At 46.3% G+C, this 19,207-nt stretch overlaps 1 protein-coding gene and 1 long non-coding RNA gene across 2 annotated transcripts; one reads left to right on the forward strand and one right to left on the reverse strand.

Annotated features, from left to right (window-relative positions):
• Nucleotides 1-3,285: 3,285 nt before the first annotated feature.
• BOLA3 (bolA family member 3) lies at nt 3,286-11,208 on the reverse strand. The gene is made up of 4 exons (XM_027967016.3): nt 11,119-11,208; nt 8,113-8,236; nt 6,252-6,340; nt 3,286-3,550 (listed from the first exon to the last, which is right to left on the reverse strand). Exons 1-4 carry the CDS (start codon nt 11,170-11,172, stop codon nt 3,485-3,487), a joined length of 333 nt encoding a protein of 110 aa, XP_027822817.1. The 5' UTR covers nt 11,173-11,208; the 3' UTR covers nt 3,286-3,484.
• On the forward strand, nt 4,933-6,378 carry LOC121819272 (uncharacterized). Its single transcript, XR_006059554.1, has 2 exons — nt 4,933-5,298; nt 6,121-6,378. It is a non-coding gene; the product is annotated as an uncharacterized LOC121819272 (long non-coding RNA).
• Nucleotides 11,209-19,207: the final 7,999 nt, after the last annotated feature.

Here is a 19,207-nt window from a genome sequence, read left to right on the forward strand (position 1 = left end):
TGCGCAGCAGCTCCCTGGAGGGACAAGGGGGCGGGCAGGGCGGGCCTTTCCGGGTGGGAGCAGGCAAAACGGGCTGCGGGGTGGGTGCCGACGCCGGGCCTCTAAGGAGTCCGTGGCGGTTCACGTCGAGTCTGACTTTAACTTAGGCTCCGGCATCCACTAGCTGGTCTGTTTGACTGGGAGGGGCCAGGTATGGGTATTTTTAAAATACTGCTCGAGGTAGTTCTGATTTGCACTAGGTTGACAGTCGCCGTCTTTACTTCCTAGTGTTGACTTGCTCTTAACTCGGAGCATGCCCCTCATGACAGCTCCTAGGCCGCTGTTTCCAATTTCCGCTTCTCCTTGACTGACTCTCTTCATATTTCCCGATTTGAACCAGATTTATTTGCCCAGAGTTTTCCATCAGCCAGTAGCTGTCCTTTGATCTTACCTTTTCCAGTCAGAATTCCCAAGAAAGGAAATTGAATCTGTTGACCCCCTGGCACTGCCATTGTCTGGGTGGGACTCTGTGGCTCTAGTCCTCTCCCAGGTTGCAGGCCCGTCTGTCCCACAACTGCTAGTTGGGCGCCCTAATCCCAGTAAGAGGGGCACCTCAGGAACCCCTCTTAACAACACAGGGAGGGCCAGTGGACCTGGCAATGTCCCTTACTTAGGCTGACTTGCTTAGTTAGCTTGGATTTTCCACAGGAAAACTATACACTGTTTTCAAAAGGACATTTCACTCAGAAAATGTACCGTCTTAATTCAGCAGTTTCCATAAGTAGCCCTTAATCTAAGCTCTAGGAATTGGCTGTATCAGATGCAGTGTAATATATACTGTGGCTGCTAACATTCAACAGTTTCTTCCTATTCAGTCAGCTAAAAAGAAATACTGTGCTTCCTCTCCCAGCTTGCCTTTTAATTTGGGAGTAAGAACAACTGGGGGTGGGCAGGGGGGTCCTCTGGGGCAGGGATGTGGTGAAGCAGAGGGAAGATCGTCGTTTCTCTAGTGCCACCATGCTCCTGACCAGACTTTCTCTCCCTAGTCTCTCACTCACCTTTTCCTGCAGTTGCCATCGCCTTCTCCTGTCCTTTTCAGGAGGCACACATTAAGGTTTTAAAACTAAGAGCTACTGGCAGTATAGTCAGTTGTATACTGATAGCATGTGGCGAACGCTGATTTACAGTGAGAGACGATAAAGTGGATCTGCAGAGAGCGGACCCCAAGTGGTGGTGGCGGTGGTCCTGACATTTAGCTGTAGCCCTGTCCTTTCTGCAGTTTGGCTTTGCAGCCCTTCCTTTAATATGTGTAATCCCCAGGGTTGTCCTAGTAATGCACGTGTGTATCAGTTATCTATTGCTGCATAAAAGTGTATCCCAGAATGTTATAGTTGGAAACAACAAATATTATCTCACAGTTTCTATCGGTCAGGAATTGAGCAGTAGCCCAGCCGAGTAGTTCTGGCTGTTCGCAGTCAAGGTGTCACCTGGGAGTACAGTTTTCTGAAGACATCACTGTAATGGACTTGGAAGGATCCACTTCCAAGATGAATGGCTCTTGTCTTAGCAGAAGGCTCAGTTCTTTGCGGGCTGCTGGCAGGCCTGCTTCAGACAGTTGGAGACTCCGTGGTTCCTCATCACCTGGACCTCTCCACAGGCTGCTTGAGTGTCCTCACAATATGGCAGCTGCCTTCCCCCAGAGCAAAGCTGGCCTAGAGAGCAAGGAGGAGGCCACAGTGCCTTTTATGACCTAGTCTCTGAAGCTGCACACTGTCACTCCCACCTTAATCTGTTCTTTAGAAGCAGATCACTGTGTCCAGCCCACCCTCAAGAGGATAATTAGGCTCCACACAAGTAATCAACATGTATCTAATTCCGTGGTCTCTCTGTGACCCCTGCCTTATCTCTGGGACTTAGGTGTTTCCTCACTACACCACCTAAAAGCTGTCCTCCAGGGTGTAGCTCTTTCAGGGGTGCCTTGGGCCCTTAGGAGTTCTCTTTTATCCTTTCTTCTCAATTCTGATAGAACTGAATGAATCTATTCCCTGTAAAATCTGTTCTGCCTTGGCAGGACACCAATCCTTCCCCTATACTGTGGGGTTAGAGAACAATTTTAAACCACAAAATGAGGGTGCAGTATATGAATGGAATATTTAACATTTGTGCTGCTCCAGAGCACAAAGTTGTTTTACCTACATACTCTTAGGGAGGTAAGGGGAATCTTAAGAACTAATAGTGACCAATGATTTCTCTGGTGGTCAATCCCATGGAACACACAGGATTTTGAAGAAGGAGTGGATGGTCAACCTCCCATCGCCATGGTGATGGGTCACGTGGAAGACAGTGTAGTGGATGTGATTTCTCAGCTTTCCAGCGGGGAGGCGGGAGCAGGCGGGCAGGAGCTGCACGCACTGTGCGGGGCAGGTGAACCCATCAGGGCTCTTGTTTGTAAGCATCAGACACTGACTAGGCCAGTGTGAGCAGAAAAGAATTTAGTGAAAGGACATGGGGATAATCGTAGAATTTCTGGGAACACTGACGAAGCAGCTTCTGAAAATGGACTGGAAGAGGAAGACAAAGCCCAAATCATGTTGCAGACAGTGTGACTACCGCCGCGGACTCCAGAGACGGTGGCCTATGACACAGACACCTCCCAGAACACTGGACACTGCTGCCACAGCTGCCAAAACGGACAGGCCACTGCCCCTGCTTCACAGCGTCACTTGCTCCCAGTGCCGAGTTCAAGGCAGATCCATCTGACTGGCTGAGTCGAGATCATCTACCTCTGCTTTGCTTGCCAAGGAGCTTAGGAAAGCAAGCCTTTCAGCTTGTTATGGGAGGTGGGGGTGCGAAGGGTGGGGGATCCTCAGACTCTAGACCCTGACCCAGGCAGCCAACACTCCTCAGAGTCTACTCCAGGAGGTAAGAAGCTGGAGGGACCAGGATCATTCTGGTACGAAGTTTGGAGGGAAAGGGAAAGAGAGTGGTAAACTAAGGGAAGAGCAAAACCAAAGTCTTTCCTTTCCTTTCAGTAAGATTAAGGGACCTGAGCAGTTTCATAGAGAAGAAAAACAAAGTTTCTTGACAAGGAAGCTTGCAGTCCATTCTGCCTGTAGCATCAGAACAGAACTGTTCAAAAAACAAGACCACTTTGAATAAAAGGACATGTTTCTGAAATAAAGGAACTGAAAGCATTATTCATGACCCTTCAAAAATTTCATACAGTCTTTCTTGGTCTGCTTCTATTAATTACATTATCCCCACGTTAAGAATGTTGCCTAGGCACACAGCAGGATTCAGTACATATTTTGTAATGAAAAAATTTTTTACTTATCCGTTGCCTTTAATTTAATATCTAAATAGATACCATATTCTTCTATAATTACAATATGGAAATGTCTATGAACAAAATAGATCATTTTTTTTGTCATATGCTGAGGAAAGAACGGTGGTAGTAAGATTCATCCAAAGTTTTAGCAGCAGCATCAACGCAGCCAGAGTATGGTCAGTGTTTGGGGACAGAGGTAAATATCCGCAATCCATGCATACCTTTGATTTCTTCTTTTAGTGCCTAAGGAAGCAGAAGAGCATCATCATTGTTTTGTATTTGACACTGATTACAGTAAGTCTCTAATGGAATAGTTTTATATATTAGTAGCTTTATCTCTGTAGGACACTTTGCACACACACTCCCTTTAAACAATCTTCTCCTTTTTTTTGGAAAACACTTTTTTTTGGAATCACTATTTAAGTTCGCTCAAAAATCAAAAGGCATAAAAAAGCATGTCCTGAAGTCTCCCTTCCACAGCCGTCCCCATTTCCACCTCCCTCCCAAATATAAAACTTGTTACCTGCATGTGTATCTTTGTGAGAATTTAAAAAATGCATATTCAAGCTAATATGAATATATATTCCACCCCCCTACCTTTTAAAAACACACATGATAGCATGTCAAACACACTGTTCCACACTCTGCATTTTCCCCTAACACACGGTCTTTCCATCTCAGGCATAAAGCACACCCTCGTTCTTTTCAGTATCAGCACAGTGTTCCATTATACATATTCTAACTTCTTAGACTGCCCCAGTGAAGAGCTTCTAGACTGCTCCTTGTGTTTTGCTCTTTGAGCAAAGAACAGCTGTTCTTTAAAACCACACCGAGGAGGCTTCCCTGGTGGCTCGGTGGTAAAGAATTCGCCTGCCCTTGCAGGAGACGTGGGTTTGATCCCTGATCCAGGAAGATCCCACACGCTGCAGAGCAACTAAGCCCTCGCACCGTAACTACTGAGCGTGAGCTCTAGAGCCTGAGGACCGCAGCTGCTGACCCCTGTGCACCCTAGAGGCTTGCTGCACAATAAAGAAGCCACCACAATGAGGAGCCCTCCCACCAGAGCCTGAGTGTAGTCCCTGCTCTCCATGACCACAGAAAAGCCCTAGAGGCAAGGAAGACCCAGCTTAGCCAAAAATAAATAAATGAAAAAAATTATATTAAAAAAAACCCCACACTGGGAATTCCCTGGTGGTCTAGTAGTTAAGAGTCAGCACTTTCACTACAGAGGCCTGGGTTCAATTCCTGGTTGGGGAACTTGAGATTTTGCAAGCTGAGCAGCACAGCCAAAATTTTTAAAAATTACTTGAATAAAAGAAAAAAATATATATACATAGCTTCATGTAAAAATATTCTTTTTAAATAAAACCATGCTCATCCGCACCAATTCCCCAATTTTACTCTAGATCAGAATAAATAAAGTTGTAAAATAGGAGGTTTGTTTAAGGCCACAAATGATGTCAGGGCCCCAGTATAAATGAGGAACCACAATCAAATAGATATTTAGTCCCTGCAGCACCAGGACCTGAATGAGGCCAGAGGTCAGGCTCAGGCCTTCCTCCCCTGCCAACCCTGCTGCAGTGGTGTGGGCCTTGCTATGTAGCTGCTCCAGGTTAAAAGTACACCAGTACCAGGAGGTGACTTCTCCGAAGTGGAAAGTCTTTCAGGCATTAAACATTTAATTTCTCTGTAAAATAATAACCAAACCCAGGCCAGCTCTCCTTTCCCTCTATCAACTATGCTCCAATATAAAATAAAATTTATGAAAAAAGAAAACAGACGCAGGGCTGGCCTGCAGAGTCGGCTTCCTAGGGCAATGACAGACAAATAAGCAAGGTTCCCCAGCAACGATGGGACCAGAGAAGGCACGTGTTCAGTAGGGGCCCAAAGGAAACTTTGAGCCCAAGATGATACAGGTGACATTCTCCCAAGCGGAGGAGACTGCTGTCCTGCCCCTTGGACTTGGTGCAGGTTCCTCGCAGTGCTTACAGGTAAGATGGTGATGGTGATGGCAGCTGACGTTTACGAAGGGCTCACCATATGTCAGACGCTCTTCTCAGTGCTTTATAGGACTTTACCACTAATGCCTCCAAAGAGGCAAATCCTGTTACTCTCCCTGTTACAAATTAGGAAAGTGAGGCAGCATTTGAGCCCAGCAAAGAAGTGAGGGAGGGGCAGCCCAGGCAGGAGATCTGATCTGGGCAAAGAGCCAGAAGCATGGAGAGACCAATGGGCCGGGGCCGGAGGGAGGGTCCATGCCAAGAAGGATGGGAAAGGCCTGGAAGAGTCGTTTGGAACACCTGGATTTGACTTTCATGGCCACAACTGTGCTTTACAAAAGTTAAACTAGTTTACAAAGTCCAACTTTCCAGAACGATAAACACACTGATGGAGGGGTGAGTTTACAGACACAGGTGCAAGGGTCAAGGCTGGTATAAATTTCAAGTGAAATAAGCATAGATAATGAATACACTGGGCCTTAGTCAGGTTAAATCTGATGTTCCAGCCCCCTGCTGTTGTCATTGGGTCTGGGACAGCTGGAGCAGCTCTCAATCAGGCCATGCTTCAGTTTACCCACCTGTAAAGGAGTCCTTAAAGAGGCTTAAACGAAACCTTCAAATCTACAAGAACATGCATCTTTTTTGGTCTTATGTTTACAAACACTATTCAATACGCAATAATAACAGTAAACATTGATAGTAATATACAGGGAAATATAAAATAACTATTGGGTGGCCTGTTCTCCATTTTGAATAAAATTCGTATTTGCCTACAATACAACCCCAGATCGTTTCAGTTTATGTTTTTCTCAGGTCCTGAGTCCTGCTCACACGATGCGGTACTGCACTATGCCTTCCTAGGACGGGCAGTGCGATTCTGTCTCCACTCGCAGGCCCTCTCAGATGCAGTAACGTGACAAAGAAGCACTGCTGCCTCTACTGACCTGATTCACCATCTGGTGCTGCTGGACAGTTCTCTTCTCTTTAAATTCTTCTGATTCAATTTTAATTTCATACATTGCCCCACAGCCTCCTGAAATAAATGTCATTTGAAAGTGTTTCTGTTATTAAGTTACAGCAGCCACAGTTACTTATGTCCTTGAATAAGTACCACACAATCCAAAGAAGGTCTGAATGTCATCATGCAGCAGAAAGCTGCTAAGATTGCTAGACAATCATGGCTTACGATCTGACCCTGCCTCCCCCTGGCAGGCTGCCTCAATCCCAAATGTGCTCTTCCTTCTGCAAAGCACCTGTATCTGGTACCCAGCACTACTGCTTCCAGGCAGGAAGGATAAGGCACAAAACATGCAGAGCCTCAGAAATGTCGGTTGTCCTACTAGTGCCTTTTATTAAGCCAGCAAATGCCATCGAAGAAGGTGGGAGGGACTGAATTTCAATGTCCCACTTCCCAAAGGACCAGTAATTGGTATTTTTAAAAATGCAAAAACACATTAAAATCTGATTTGAAAACCACATGCAGTAGTATCCGAAAGTAAAGGAATCAGGAAGTGTGAGAGATGATCTGAATGCTATCATTCAGCAGAAAGCTGAATGATATGGACACAGCATTACAATAGACAGTGAAGACGTGCTAATCACAGAGTTGGGCTCTCCAGCACCCCTGCTCTACAAGCTGAATTAAAGGTTTCCCCCCGGGCTATGGCAGGTAAGGGACAGCTCTCAAGGCAGAGTTTGTGTGAACCCATCTACCCCTAGACCAATCTTTGTCTCCATGTGGCTAGAGGGCTAGGGCTGATGTAATGTGCTGCTCTAGCATGAAACAATTCAGCAAGAAAGTGCCATTCATTCAATAGGCTTTGTTAAGCTTTTCTTATATGTTCTAGGAGACTAAGCTTTGGCTAAACCAAGGTTCCCAGCCTTGATCCCCTTTCTGCACTCTACCCAGGACTAGGCAGAGCCAGACCAGAGGTCAAGTTCCAGCTCTGCCCTAACTGGGCCTGTGGCAGGTACAGGACTGCTGACGCCAAGACCTCAGCATTGCCCTGGGATCCCTGCAGAGGGCTCACTCAACCTGCCATTCTAACAGATCTTTAGATTGGTTCATTTCCTATAGTGACCAGGATAAAAGGACTCTCTGAACTTTCTCCGAATCCTTGTAAAAGTTATGTTCTCAGAGAAGCCAGTGAGCCCTAGAGCAATGGAGAGTGATAAAGACTGTCTGAGTGTGGGAATCACCAACTCTTCCACAGGCGTGTCTGGATAAAGGCCTTATCTTTCCTGTCCAGTAGGGGGCAGACATTGATTGCCCAGCCTGTTCCTAATACACAGTCAGCCTGAACTTCTGAGGCCCCAGGGGTTATTGGAGAAAGGCAGGGCCTGGCTAGGGCTGGTCACTGGGCTCAGGACAGTCTCCCTGAGTCCTGATTTTGCGGCCGCCTCCCTGTGAAGGGCCAGGCAAGTTCTTTGGCCTCTCTGGACTCATTCTTCCTGGAATCTGTTCCAGCTTTGGCATTCTAGGGTATCAGAAGAATGTGGGGAAATTAAAGTCTGGCTCATCTCAAAGTCAAACTAAAGACTGGCGCTGAGCCCCACAGTGACTGAGAGGAATCTAATCTGAGCCGGGCCAGGCTGGCAACCATGAGTCCTTAAGTAGTTCCCTGCTTAAGTCTCTGCATTCCCATCTCCACCCTTTCCGGGAGAAGAGGCCAAGGTCTATCTGTCCAAAATCCATACATCCTGAAAAGCCACTGGTGGTGGGTATCCTCCAAGTGCCCTACCCTCTTCCCCTCCAGCGAGTAAAATCCTACCAAACTCTGTGGGAAAGATGAGAGAAAACCTTACCTGAAATGTCAGTGACTTTGATAGCTGTAGCTCGAGGAAACTTTTCTCTGAGAATCTGGGTCACTTTGAGCTCCCCCTCGGTCTGTGAGGCAAACATGCGCTGGGCCCAGTGGAGAAGAGGAAGCTGCCACAGAACAGACGAGAGTCACTGTGCAGGCCCCTCTGACCTCCCCTGCAAGGCAGGGCCCTGGGCTAAACCGGGGGCACTGCATGGCATCGGACGCCCATTTAAGTTCCCCAGGATGCAGAATAAACTTTTTTTGAGGGAGGAGTGGAATTGTAAATAACTAACTTAGACTCCAGAGATAACAAGGTCCCTAAGTTAATTCAACAGATGTTTATTCCTCATGATAGTGAGACACTATCATGAAGACGGCTTTAGTGAGGTGCCTGAAGCACCAAGTGATATGCCCAAGGTTGGATCCCTTAGTAAGATGCAGACCAGAAGAGGCCAGGCATGCCCTGCTTGGGCAAGCATGCCGCAGACCATGTACTAATGGGACCAAATAGCACCCACCCTTTAGGCCTGATTAACATTCCACATTCTCTCCAGTGGGGTATAACCCTGTGACCTACTGCTCAATAAGGCAGCTATTCTCTGCAATCCTTACTGGAAAGAAGAAACAGAATTCTATGAAAGGACCTGAAAGAGGAACATTTTTAGACTATTTACCATTGGAAGCAACATTCTTCCCTCCCCCAATAGCTACCCTAAGGAGCCAGTGCTTCTGATGGGAATGTGTCAGCCCTTAGGGATGCAGATGCAGAAAATCATGTCAGCAGCCCCTTGGCTAGGTCAAGCACATGCTGAAAAGAGAGACTGAAAATAGCATGGCAGGGACTTGCCTGGAGATCCAGTGGCTAAGACTCTGCACTCCCAATGGAGGGGGCCTGGGTTCGATCCCTGGTGGGGGAACTAGATCCCACATGCAGCAACTAAGAGTTTGCATGCTGCAACTAAGACTCTTGTATGATGCAACAAAGATCAAAAATTCTGCATGCTTCAGCTAAGACCCAGGGCAGCCAAACAAATCAGTAAAAATAAATATTGAAAAAAAGAAAATAGAGTATGGCAGGGCTTCAGTGCCTGGATAAAGACTTTGGACTTTTTACACAGGCTTCCTGATGCCAGTGTAACAATGCCTTTTGAAGCAAGTCAGGAAAGATTCCCAGATAAGAGTATCCTTAAAAAGGGAGTAGTACCAGGTTCCCTGGCTGGAGGAAGATGGTGGGCGGAGTGCTGCTCACATGCTAGTGCTGAAGGTACCATCCGTTCACCCCCTCAGTCTTGCCCATCCTCAGGCCTTTTCTGATGGCCTAGAGCAGGGTCCTGTGTTATAGAACCTCAGAGCACAGTCTTTAAAATACCTTGTGCACTGATTCTTTCAACAATTGGTCTTAGAGGCCAAGACATGGGTCTGTCCTGCTACTGCAGTCTTCCAGAACTGACCCAGGGCAGGCCCCCAGGAGAACTTGAGTGATGGATGAATGAATGAATGAGCAGGGGGGAAAATCCACACAATTCAGGGCATATGTACTGTGTGGTCAGTTGCTCAGTCGTGTCTGACTCTTTGCGACCCCATGGACTGTAGCCCAGCCAGGCTCCTCTGGCCTTGAGGATTCTCCAGGCAAGAATACTGGAGTGGGTTGCCATGCTCTCCTCCAAGGGATCTTCCCAACCCAAGGATCAAAGCCAGGTTTCCTGCATTGCAGGTGCATTGTTTACCGGCTGAGCCACCAGAGAAAACCGGCATATGTACTGCTGCTGCTGCTGCTGCATCGCTTCAGTTGTGTCCGACTCTGTGCGACCCCATAGATGGCAGCCCACCAGGCTCCCCCGTCCCTGGGATTCTCCAGGCAAGAACACTGCAGTGGGTTGCCATTGCCTTCTCCAAGGCATTAAAGTGAAAAGTGAAAGTAAAGTTGCTCAGTCGTACCCGACTCTTGGCGACCCCATGGACTGCAGCCTACCAGGCTCCTTTGTCCATGGGATTTTCCAAGCAAGAGTACTGGAGTGGGGTGCCATTGCCTTCTCCGGGCATATGTACTAGGTACCCGCAAAGAAGTCCTGATTCTAGCAGGCAGCTGAAACGCAGGTCAGGAGAAAGATCTGGAGGGAGACTGAGTGCTGTTCAGAGGGACAGAATCCTATGTTGTGGACCTGGGTAAGACTGGGTGGACGGGAGACCTCCTCTGAAAACAGTGCCCTGGGGGTGGGGGTGGGGGCAAAGGCAGAGGGTAGCCAGGTGGCAGGCAGCGCAGCAGTCACTAAAGGGTGACAGTGGGGTTAGCACTATGACTCCTTGGGAGAAGTCTTTCCCTCATCTCTGCTGATCTGCAGGCAGCGGCCTTTAAACCAGCAATCAACTGACAAAACCCCTGGAATGTCGATTGTCCACAATGAAAGTCTCCAGCAGAAGTGCCCTTCATGCTCCAGGGAGGCAGGTCCAAGGAAGGAAGAATGTGAAAGGAAAGCAAAAGAAACGGATGGAGTAAAGGGAGAATGAATCGGCAAAGGGGAGAGAAAATTAGGAGAGCGTATGGTGACTGCCCTCTACTGGCTCCCTACTACAGGAGTGTGAGATTTGGAAAGGGTCAAGGTCACAGAAGCCAGGAGGACGTTCCGGAGCCCTGACTCAGTCACAGGAACCAGCACGCACGCCTCGACTCCAGGCTCTGACTCCATGTCTTCGGCTCGGTAAAGCAACATTGCTTTTTCCGTGCCTGCTGTATTACGACTGTTTATGCATCCGTTCCCCTCGGCCTCAACCCCCACCCCGTTGGGGAGCTCCCCCAGCACGCGCCGGCCCTGACACTTCTCTCAGTACCCGTAGCCGGGGCCACTGAATGAATGAACCAGCAAATCAATGAATGAGAGAAAGGAAGGCGAAGCCCCTGGCCCGGCGCGTCGCCCTCCGCAGGCCGTCTCTCCAAACCCGGCCCGCCCCGCGGTCCCAGCGCAATTCCTGCCCCGGGGAGAGTGGCTCGGTCCCCGTCCGCGCTCACCCGGCGGGTTCCGCGAAGCAGAGGCACTGCCGCGGCCGGGCTCCACGCCGCCATGCCCGGCCGACGCGGCCCGCCGTCCGAGGTCGCCGCGTCGCCCGAAAGACGCGGAGTCCGGGACCAGAGCCGCCGCTGCACAGGCGAGGCCGCCCCCTGCTGTCCGGAGGCCGCGAGCCGCCCCGCACGCCCAGGACGCCCAGTCTCACCTGGCCTCCCAACCCTCGCCCCCAGTGGGTCCTTCCCCCTCGGCCTAGAAGCCGGTGCTTGGACTTTCCCTTGTCCCAAGAACCCTGGTGCCCTAGGTGGAACGCCCCCATTCCTACTCTCCACCAGAAAACCTGCTGCTAAACGGAGGAGCTTCGACTTCTCACTCCATGAGGGACCAGGGGGAGGATTTTAAGCAGGGGAGTCGTTTTCAGATTTGAGCTTTAGGAAGATCACTGGTCCCTGCGAAGAGCGGGGACAGTCGCAGTGGTCCAGAGACTAAAGGCCTGAACAGCAGCAGGAATCGGAAGAGTGGACTCGGACACCTGGGAGGTGAATGAATGGACTGGAAGACGGTATTGGCAGGAGAGGGGATGAAGGCGACAGGGATGACTCTCAGGTTTCTGGCTTGGACAATGAAATGGGTAGAGGAGGACTAGGTTTGGGGTGAAGAGGGTCGACTAACTCAGTTTTGGATGTCTCTGTATTGAAGGTGCCTGCAGGAAATGGCTCAGCAGAAGAGCCACTTGAGCCACAGATCTTGCATAGCCTGGCAAACTCTTGAGTTGTTTTGCAAAATTCAAACACCACTCCCATCCCCTGGAAAGCTCAACCAACCAATCAACTGGAAGCTAAGAAATGATAATGACCTTTCCTGACCCTCCTGACTTGAATCAACTAAAACTTTGACTCTGACAACTTTTGCCCCCGTTCCAGACTGAATTCTCCTGAGCCAAGACCCTTCATGAATGTGTATATAACCTTAGCTTAAAATTTCTCCACTTTTGCTCTTGGGGAGATACTGTGTTCTCCTTACTTGTTGCTGTCTGATCACTAAGTCATGTCCAATCCTTTGCAACCCCATGGACTGCAGCATGTCAGGCAGGCTTCCTTGTCCTTCACTATCTCCCCGGATTTGCTCAAACTCATGTCCATTGTCAATGATGCCGTCCAACCATCTCATCCTCTGTCGCCCCCTTCTCCTCCTGCCCCCAATATTTCCCAGCATCAGGGTCTTTTCCAGCGACTCGGCTCTTTGCATCAAGTGGCCAAACTATCGGAGCTTCAGCTTCAGCATCAGTCCTTCCAATGAATATTCAGGGTTTATTTCCTTTAGGATTGACTAGTTTGATTTTGTTGCTGTCCAAGGGACTTTCAAGTCTTCTACAGCACCAAAATTTGAAAGCATCAATTCTTTGGCACTTAGCCTTCTCGATTGAAATATAGCCTTCCTTATTACCGGACTGCGTGTACCTCCCTATGCAAACTGTGCAACAAGATGGCTTATGTGGTAACCAACTCATCTTTTAAAGTCAGTTCAAGCCTTGTCTTCTGATCAGTCATATTCTGTTCAGCACCAATAAAATAATCTGTCACAGAAAAACCTTTTGTCTCCTGTGGGTAGGTTGCCTAAGCCTGAAATAACCTTTTTACTTGGCTTTTAGGGCTTTTCATTTCTGCAGCCCTTTGGAACTCCCCTTTACTGGCTAGATGAGATGCTGATTGATTAAGAGTCAATAAAGCCAATTAAAAATTTAAATTTTACTGTTGAATTCTGTCTTTTTACTATTTTGACCCTCATAATTTTTCCTTTCATCAGTGCGAATGCTCAGTTGCATCCAACTCTTTGCAACCCCATGGGTTCCTCTGTCCATGGGATTTCCCAGGCAAGAATACTGGAGTAGGTTGCTATTACTTCCTCCAGGGGATCTCCCTGACTCGGAGATTGAATCCATGTCTCCCGCAGCTCTGGCATTTGGCAGGCAGATTCTTTACTACTGAGCCAGCTGGGAAGCCCCAGTTTCTCCTTTGCATTACTATTAATAGCCTCATTTTTTTTCTTCTTTGCTTGATTCTTTAACAATTAGGGTTGGTGGGATTAGGGATAATTTACAAACTTTCAATTTTTCTTCAGAGATGTAACTAAATTGCCAAAGATATTTCTTCCAGAGTATAGTGGAGAATCACCTCTTTACTACTCAAAACAGGGTGGTCTGAGTGAGGCAGACCATATCCCATGACCTAGGCAGGTTGATCAGATTTAGGGATTGGCTTAGTTGGCCACATGATCTGAGCCAGACCAATCAGAATTGGTCTAGAGACTTTTGGGAACTAAGGAAAATAAAGGATCATTTGCACCTGGATTGCTAAACTGGTAGAGATGTACTCTTGGGGACCATCTTTGTAACCATGGGGGTAGTGCCATAGTGGAAATGAAGCAGGCAAAGAATAAAGGAGAGCTGAGAAGAGACACATGTTTCACATTGTTTGTGTAACTGGAAACAAGCAGAGCCAGAACTGAACACTAAAGTAATTTTAATTGGTTTAGTTATTTTTAACGAAGAGACCAGTGTTAAATTCACTGAACTGCATTTGCAAAATTCCTTGTTTCCCTTACTGAAAATCAGTACTTTTGCTCCAACAGTCTTCACCCCATAACTTAACAGTGGCTCACTTTTTTCCCCCGCCCCAGCTGTGCTGGGTCTTCATTGTAGCCTACGGACCTCTCTTGCTACAGAGCATGCAGGCACAGTAGCTTAGCTGCCCCATGGCAACTGGGATCTCAGTTCCCTGACAAGGGATTGAACCCATGTTCCCTACATTAGAAAGCAATTTCTTAACCCCTGGATCACCTGGGGAGTGATTTTGGACTATCCGTTTTAGTATCTTTCTTCTACCCTCAGTTTTTGGAACTGCTGTTGGAGCCACCTGAAATGAAAATTGTCCATTATTTGCTTAATTAAAATCTTTCAGAGTCATCACCTATAAGCAAAAAACCCAAGTCCCTTCATTTGACTTACCTCTACCTATCTGTCCAATTGAAACATATCCTTCACTAATACTGGACTGCTTCACTTCCCTATACAAACCGTGGGAAAATGGTTATGCTGCAACCACCCATCTTTTAAGGCAGTTCCAGTTTTGTCTTCTCCAGGGAGCCACCTGACGCAGGGTCCTTTCCAGTGAGTCAGCTCTTCCCTCAGGTAGCCAAAGTATTAGAGCTTTAGCTTCAGCATCAGTCCTTTGAGTGAATATTCAGTGTTAATTTCCTTTAGGGTTGACTGGTTTGATCTCCTTTCTGTCCCAAGGGACTCTCAAGAGTCTTCTCCAGCACCACATTTCGAACCCATCAATTCTTCGACGATCAGCCTTCTTTCTGGTCCAACTCTCTCATCCACACAAGACTACTGGAAAAACCATGGCTATACGGACCTTAGTTGGCAAAGTGGTGTCTTTGTTTTTTATACACTGTCTAGGTTGGTCATACCTTTCCTTCCAAGGAGCAAGCGTCTCTTAATTTCATGGCTGCAGTCACAGTCCACAAAGATTTTGAAGCCCAAGAAAACAAGATCTGCCACTGCTTCCACTTTCCCCCCTTCTATTTGCCATAAAGTAATGGCACAGAGGCCATGATCTCAGTTTTTTGAATGAGTTTTAAGCCATCTTTTTTACTCTCTCACCTTCAAGAGGCTCATTAGTTCCTCTTCACTTTCTGCCATTAGAGTGCTATCATCTGCGTATCTGAGGTTGCTGATATTTCTCTTGAAAATCTTGATTCCAGTTTGTGATTCATCCAGCCTGGCATTTTGTATGATGTACTCTGGGTATAAGTTAAATAAAAAGGGTGACAGTATAAACCCTTGTACTCCTTTCCCAGTTTTGAATCAGTCAGTTGTTCCACGTAAGGTTCTAATTGCTGCTTCTTGACCTGCATACAGGTTTCTCCAGAGACAGGTAAGATGGTCTGGTACTCCCATCTCTTTACGAATTTTCCAGTTTGTTGTGATTCACACAGTCAAAGGTTTTGGCGTAGTCAATGAAGCAGATGTTTTGCTGGAATTTCCTTGCTTTCTCTATGATCCAACAACTGTTGACAATTTTCTAAACCCAGCTTGTAGATCTTTTCCAGTCCTGTGGCCACTGTTGAATTTTCCAAATTTGCTGACATATTGAGTGTAGCACTTTAACGGCACCATCTTTTAGGATTTGAAATAGCTCAGCTGGAATTCTGTCACCTCCACTAGCTTTTTGTAGTAAAGCTTCCTAAGGCCCCCTTGATTTCACACTCCACGATGTCTGGCTCTGTGAGTCACTGCACCATCATGGTTATTCAGGTCATTAAGACCTTTTTTGTATCTTCTTCTGTGTATTCTTGCCACCTCTTCTTAACCTCTTCTGCTTCTGTTGTGCTGTGCTTAGTCGCTCAGTCACGTCCAACTCTTTGTGACCCCATGGACTGTAGTGCACCAGGCTCCTCTGTCCTTGGGGATTCTCCAGGCAAGAATACTGGAGTGGGTTGCCATGCCCTCCTCCAGGGGATCTTCCCAATTCGGGGGTCGCACCCAAGTCTCCTGCATTGCAGGTGAATTCTTTACTGCCAGAGCCACCAGGGAAGTCTCTCTACTTCTGTTAGGTCCTTCCCCTTTCTGTCTTTCACTGTGCCCATCCTTGCAAGAAATGTTCCCTTGATATCTCCAATTTTCTTGAATAGATCTCTAGTCTTTTCCCAGTCTATTGTTTTCTTCTTTCCATTTTTCATTGAGAAAGGCCTTTTTCTCTCTCCTTGCTATCCTCTGAAACACTGTATTCATTTGGCTATACCTTTCCCTTTCTCCCTGGCTTTTTCCTTTTGTTCTTTCCACAGCTATTTGTGAAGCCTCCTCAGACAACCACTTTGCCTTCTTGTACTTCTCTTTTGGGGGGATGGTTTTGGTCACTGCCTCCTGTCATGCACTGTCTACCAAATCTACTCCCTTGAATCTACTTGTCACTTCCACTGCATAATCATAAGGGATTTGATTCAGGTCATACCTGAAAGGCCTAGTAGTTTTCCCTACTTTCTTCAATTTAAGTCTGTATTTGGCAATAAGCAGTTCATGATCTGAGCCACAGTCAGTTCCCAGTCTTGTTTTTGCTGACTGTACAGAGCTTCTCCATCTTCGGCTGCAAAGAATATAATCAATACTGACTTCAGTATTGACCATTGATGTCCATGTGTAGAGTCATCTCTTGTGTTGCTAGAGTGTTTGCTATGACCAGTGTGTTCTCTTGACAAAACTGTTAGCCTTTGCCCTGCTTCATTTTGTCTCCAAGGCCAAAATTGCCTGTTACTCCAGGTATCTCCTGACTTCCTACTTTTGCAGTCCAATACCCTATGATAAAAAGGACATCTTTTTTTTTTTTTTTTTTTTTTTGGTGTTATTTCTAGGTCTTGTAGATCTTCATAGAAGTGGTCAACTTCAGTTTCTTCAGCATCAGTGGTTGGGAGAGACTTGGATTAAATGAACCTAGATCATTCTGTTGTTTTTGTGATTGCATCCAAGTACTGCATTTTGGACTCTCTTGACTAGGAGGGTTACTACATTTCTTCTAAGGGATTCTTGTCCACAGTAATAGATATAATTGTCATATGAATTAAACTCTTCCATTCCTGTCCATTTTCATTCACTGATTCCTAAGATGTTGACATCCACTCTTGCTGTCTCCTGTTTGACCACGTCCAACAGACCTAACATTCCAGGTTCCTATGCAATACTGTTTGTTACATTATCAGATTCTACTTTCACCACCAGTCACATCTACAACTGAGTCATTTCCCCCTTGGCCCAGCGGTTTCACTCTTTGTGGAGCTATTAGTAACTGTCCTCTGCTCTTCCCCAGTAGCATATCAGACACTTTCTGACCTGGGGCTACTCTTCCGGTGTCATATCTTTTTGCCTTTTCATGGTTCTCCTGCTAAGAATACTAGAGTGGTTTGCCATTCCCTCCTCCAGTTGACCATGTTTTGTCATAACTCTCCACTATGACCCATCCATCTTGGGTGGTCCTGCACAGCATGGCTCATAGCTTCATTGAGTTATGCAAGCCCCTTTGCCACAACAAGGATGTAACCCATGAAGTTGTCTTTAACTTCATTCAAAAGTTTTGTTAGACTGTGACAGCTGTAGCATGCATTTAAAAAAAAAACACTATCAAAATTGGTGAATTTTTGCAATTTTAATATTGAACGTGGTCTGTCAGGTTTTGTGCTGGAGATTTCTCCCTGGACGATACTCCACAGTTGGGTAGACTAGTTGAAGTTGACAGTGATCAGATCAAGACATCAATTGAGAATGTTACACCATGAGGGACATAGTTGACATACTCAAAATACCAAATCAATCACTGGAAATCATTTGCATGAGCTTGGTTAATCACTTTGATGTTTGGGTTCCACTTAAGCAAAAAAAAAAAAAAAAAAGCCTTCTTGGGAGTCCTCTATTATGAGCGGTTTCTGGAAAACCAAATGATTAGACCAACCGGGACTTTAGTCAACAGAAAACTCAATCTTCCAGGTTTCCTTGATAACCAGGTAAAAAATGTTACAGATTGGCTGGGAAGTTGATTCATCTGCCATATTCACCATATTGCACCTTCAGATTTCCATGTATTTCAGTCTTTACTAAATTCTCTGAATGGAAGAAAATTTCAATTCCCTGGAAGACTGTAAAAGGAAGCTGGCATAGTTCTTTGCTCAAAAAGATAGAAAGTTTTCAGAGATAGAATCATGAAGTTGCCTGAAAAATGGCAAAAGGAAGTGGAACAAAACAGTGACTACATTCTACAGTCAAGTTCTTGGTAGAAATGAAAAATGTGTATTTTGACTTAAGAACCAAAGGAACATTTTGGACAACCCAATGTCTTTTTTATCCACTGGTCCACAAACTCCATGACAGGATCTTGCTTTATTAACCTGTGTCAAAGGCCCAGCATGACACAGGACAAAAAGAGCATGCACTGACTGACAGTGGGTGAATTTGAACCTTTTTAGAAAAGGATTTTCAAAACAAAACAATCTCACTATCTTGGGCTTTCACTTTTTCCTTAACTCATTTGCGTGACTTTTTAATTGCAGTCATTTTATGTTATAGAGCCTCCTAGCACTCTTGAGCATACAGAACTTTTACAAATGCAGCCAAGAGAAAAAGACCCACCTGCTATGTAGTTGAAGTCTGAGCTTTTGTGACATATTCTACAAAATACTGAAAATCCCTAATGTACGTCTCAACTGCCACTCCCTCAATAGGTCACTGTAAGGATTAAATGCAATAAAACTGTTCAAAGTATTCCCCCTCCTCCCTGCTCAAAAAAAAAAAAACAAACAAACCAGGTAAGCAAGTTCCTCTAAGGAAGTGATATTCAAAATACTGGTCAGCCACAGATAAAGAGCTTGGCCTTATCTGTGAATCAATAATCTACTTTCTTCAACTAGCAAATCTGCTACAAAAAAATGTCAGCTGAACTAAACAGTGTACTCAGATACTTACATCAGAGTGAAAACTCATCTTTTCACAGAACAGGAACAAAAGTTCACTGAACAGCAGACTGTCCAGGCTTTTGTACCATCCAGGATTTTTCAAATAGTTTGCTATGAGCTCTGCACCCCAAGTTAAAATCCAGAAACTTTTCCTAGCCCCACATGCAGCCAGGAGAGAGCTATGTGACCGAGGGTCTGCCAGAGAACCGACAATTTCAAGTTGATTAGGAAGAGACCGAAACAGGAGGAGGTACTAAGTAAAGTCCTTTATTCTGGTCAAGGCAGATGCTTGACCAGCTTTGGGGAGGAGTTAAGGTTCACTGGCAACCCACTCCAGTACTCTTGCCTGGAGAATCCCATGGAGGGAGGAGTTTGGTGGGCTACAGTCCATGGGGTCACAGAGTCCAACACGACTGAGCGACTTCGCTTTCACGGTTCACTAACATCTAGTGGCCAGTAACAGGAAGGTAAGCTATAGGGTCCAAATCTACCCCAATAGCATTGGGGTATTTGCTAGAAAACGTCCAAGGCGTGGTTTGGACAGTTTCTGGCTGTGTGGCTTCAAAGTCAGACTCTGGCCTTCCCAAATAT

Source organism: Ovis aries, chromosome 3 (assembly GCF_016772045.2).
Source record: "Ovis aries strain OAR_USU_Benz2616 breed Rambouillet chromosome 3, ARS-UI_Ramb_v3.0, whole genome shotgun sequence".
NCBI lineage: Eukaryota > Metazoa > Chordata > Mammalia > Artiodactyla > Bovidae > Ovis > Ovis aries.

Excerpts from the sequence above, each read along its gene's own strand:
- BOLA3 (XM_027967016.3), bottom strand. The coding sequence starts at position 11,172 with ATGGCGGCGTGGAGCCCGGCCGCGGCAGTGCCTCTGCTTCGCGGAACC. Across the intron at positions 6,341-8,112 it reads CAAAGTCACTGACATTTCAG|GAGGCTGTGGGGCAATGTAT; the intron begins GTAAGGTTTTCT and ends CATTTATTTCAG. Across the intron at positions 3,551-6,251 it reads AGCACCAGATGGTGAATCAG|GCACTAAAAGAAGAAATCAA; the intron begins GTCAGTAGAGGC and ends CTGCTTCCTTAG.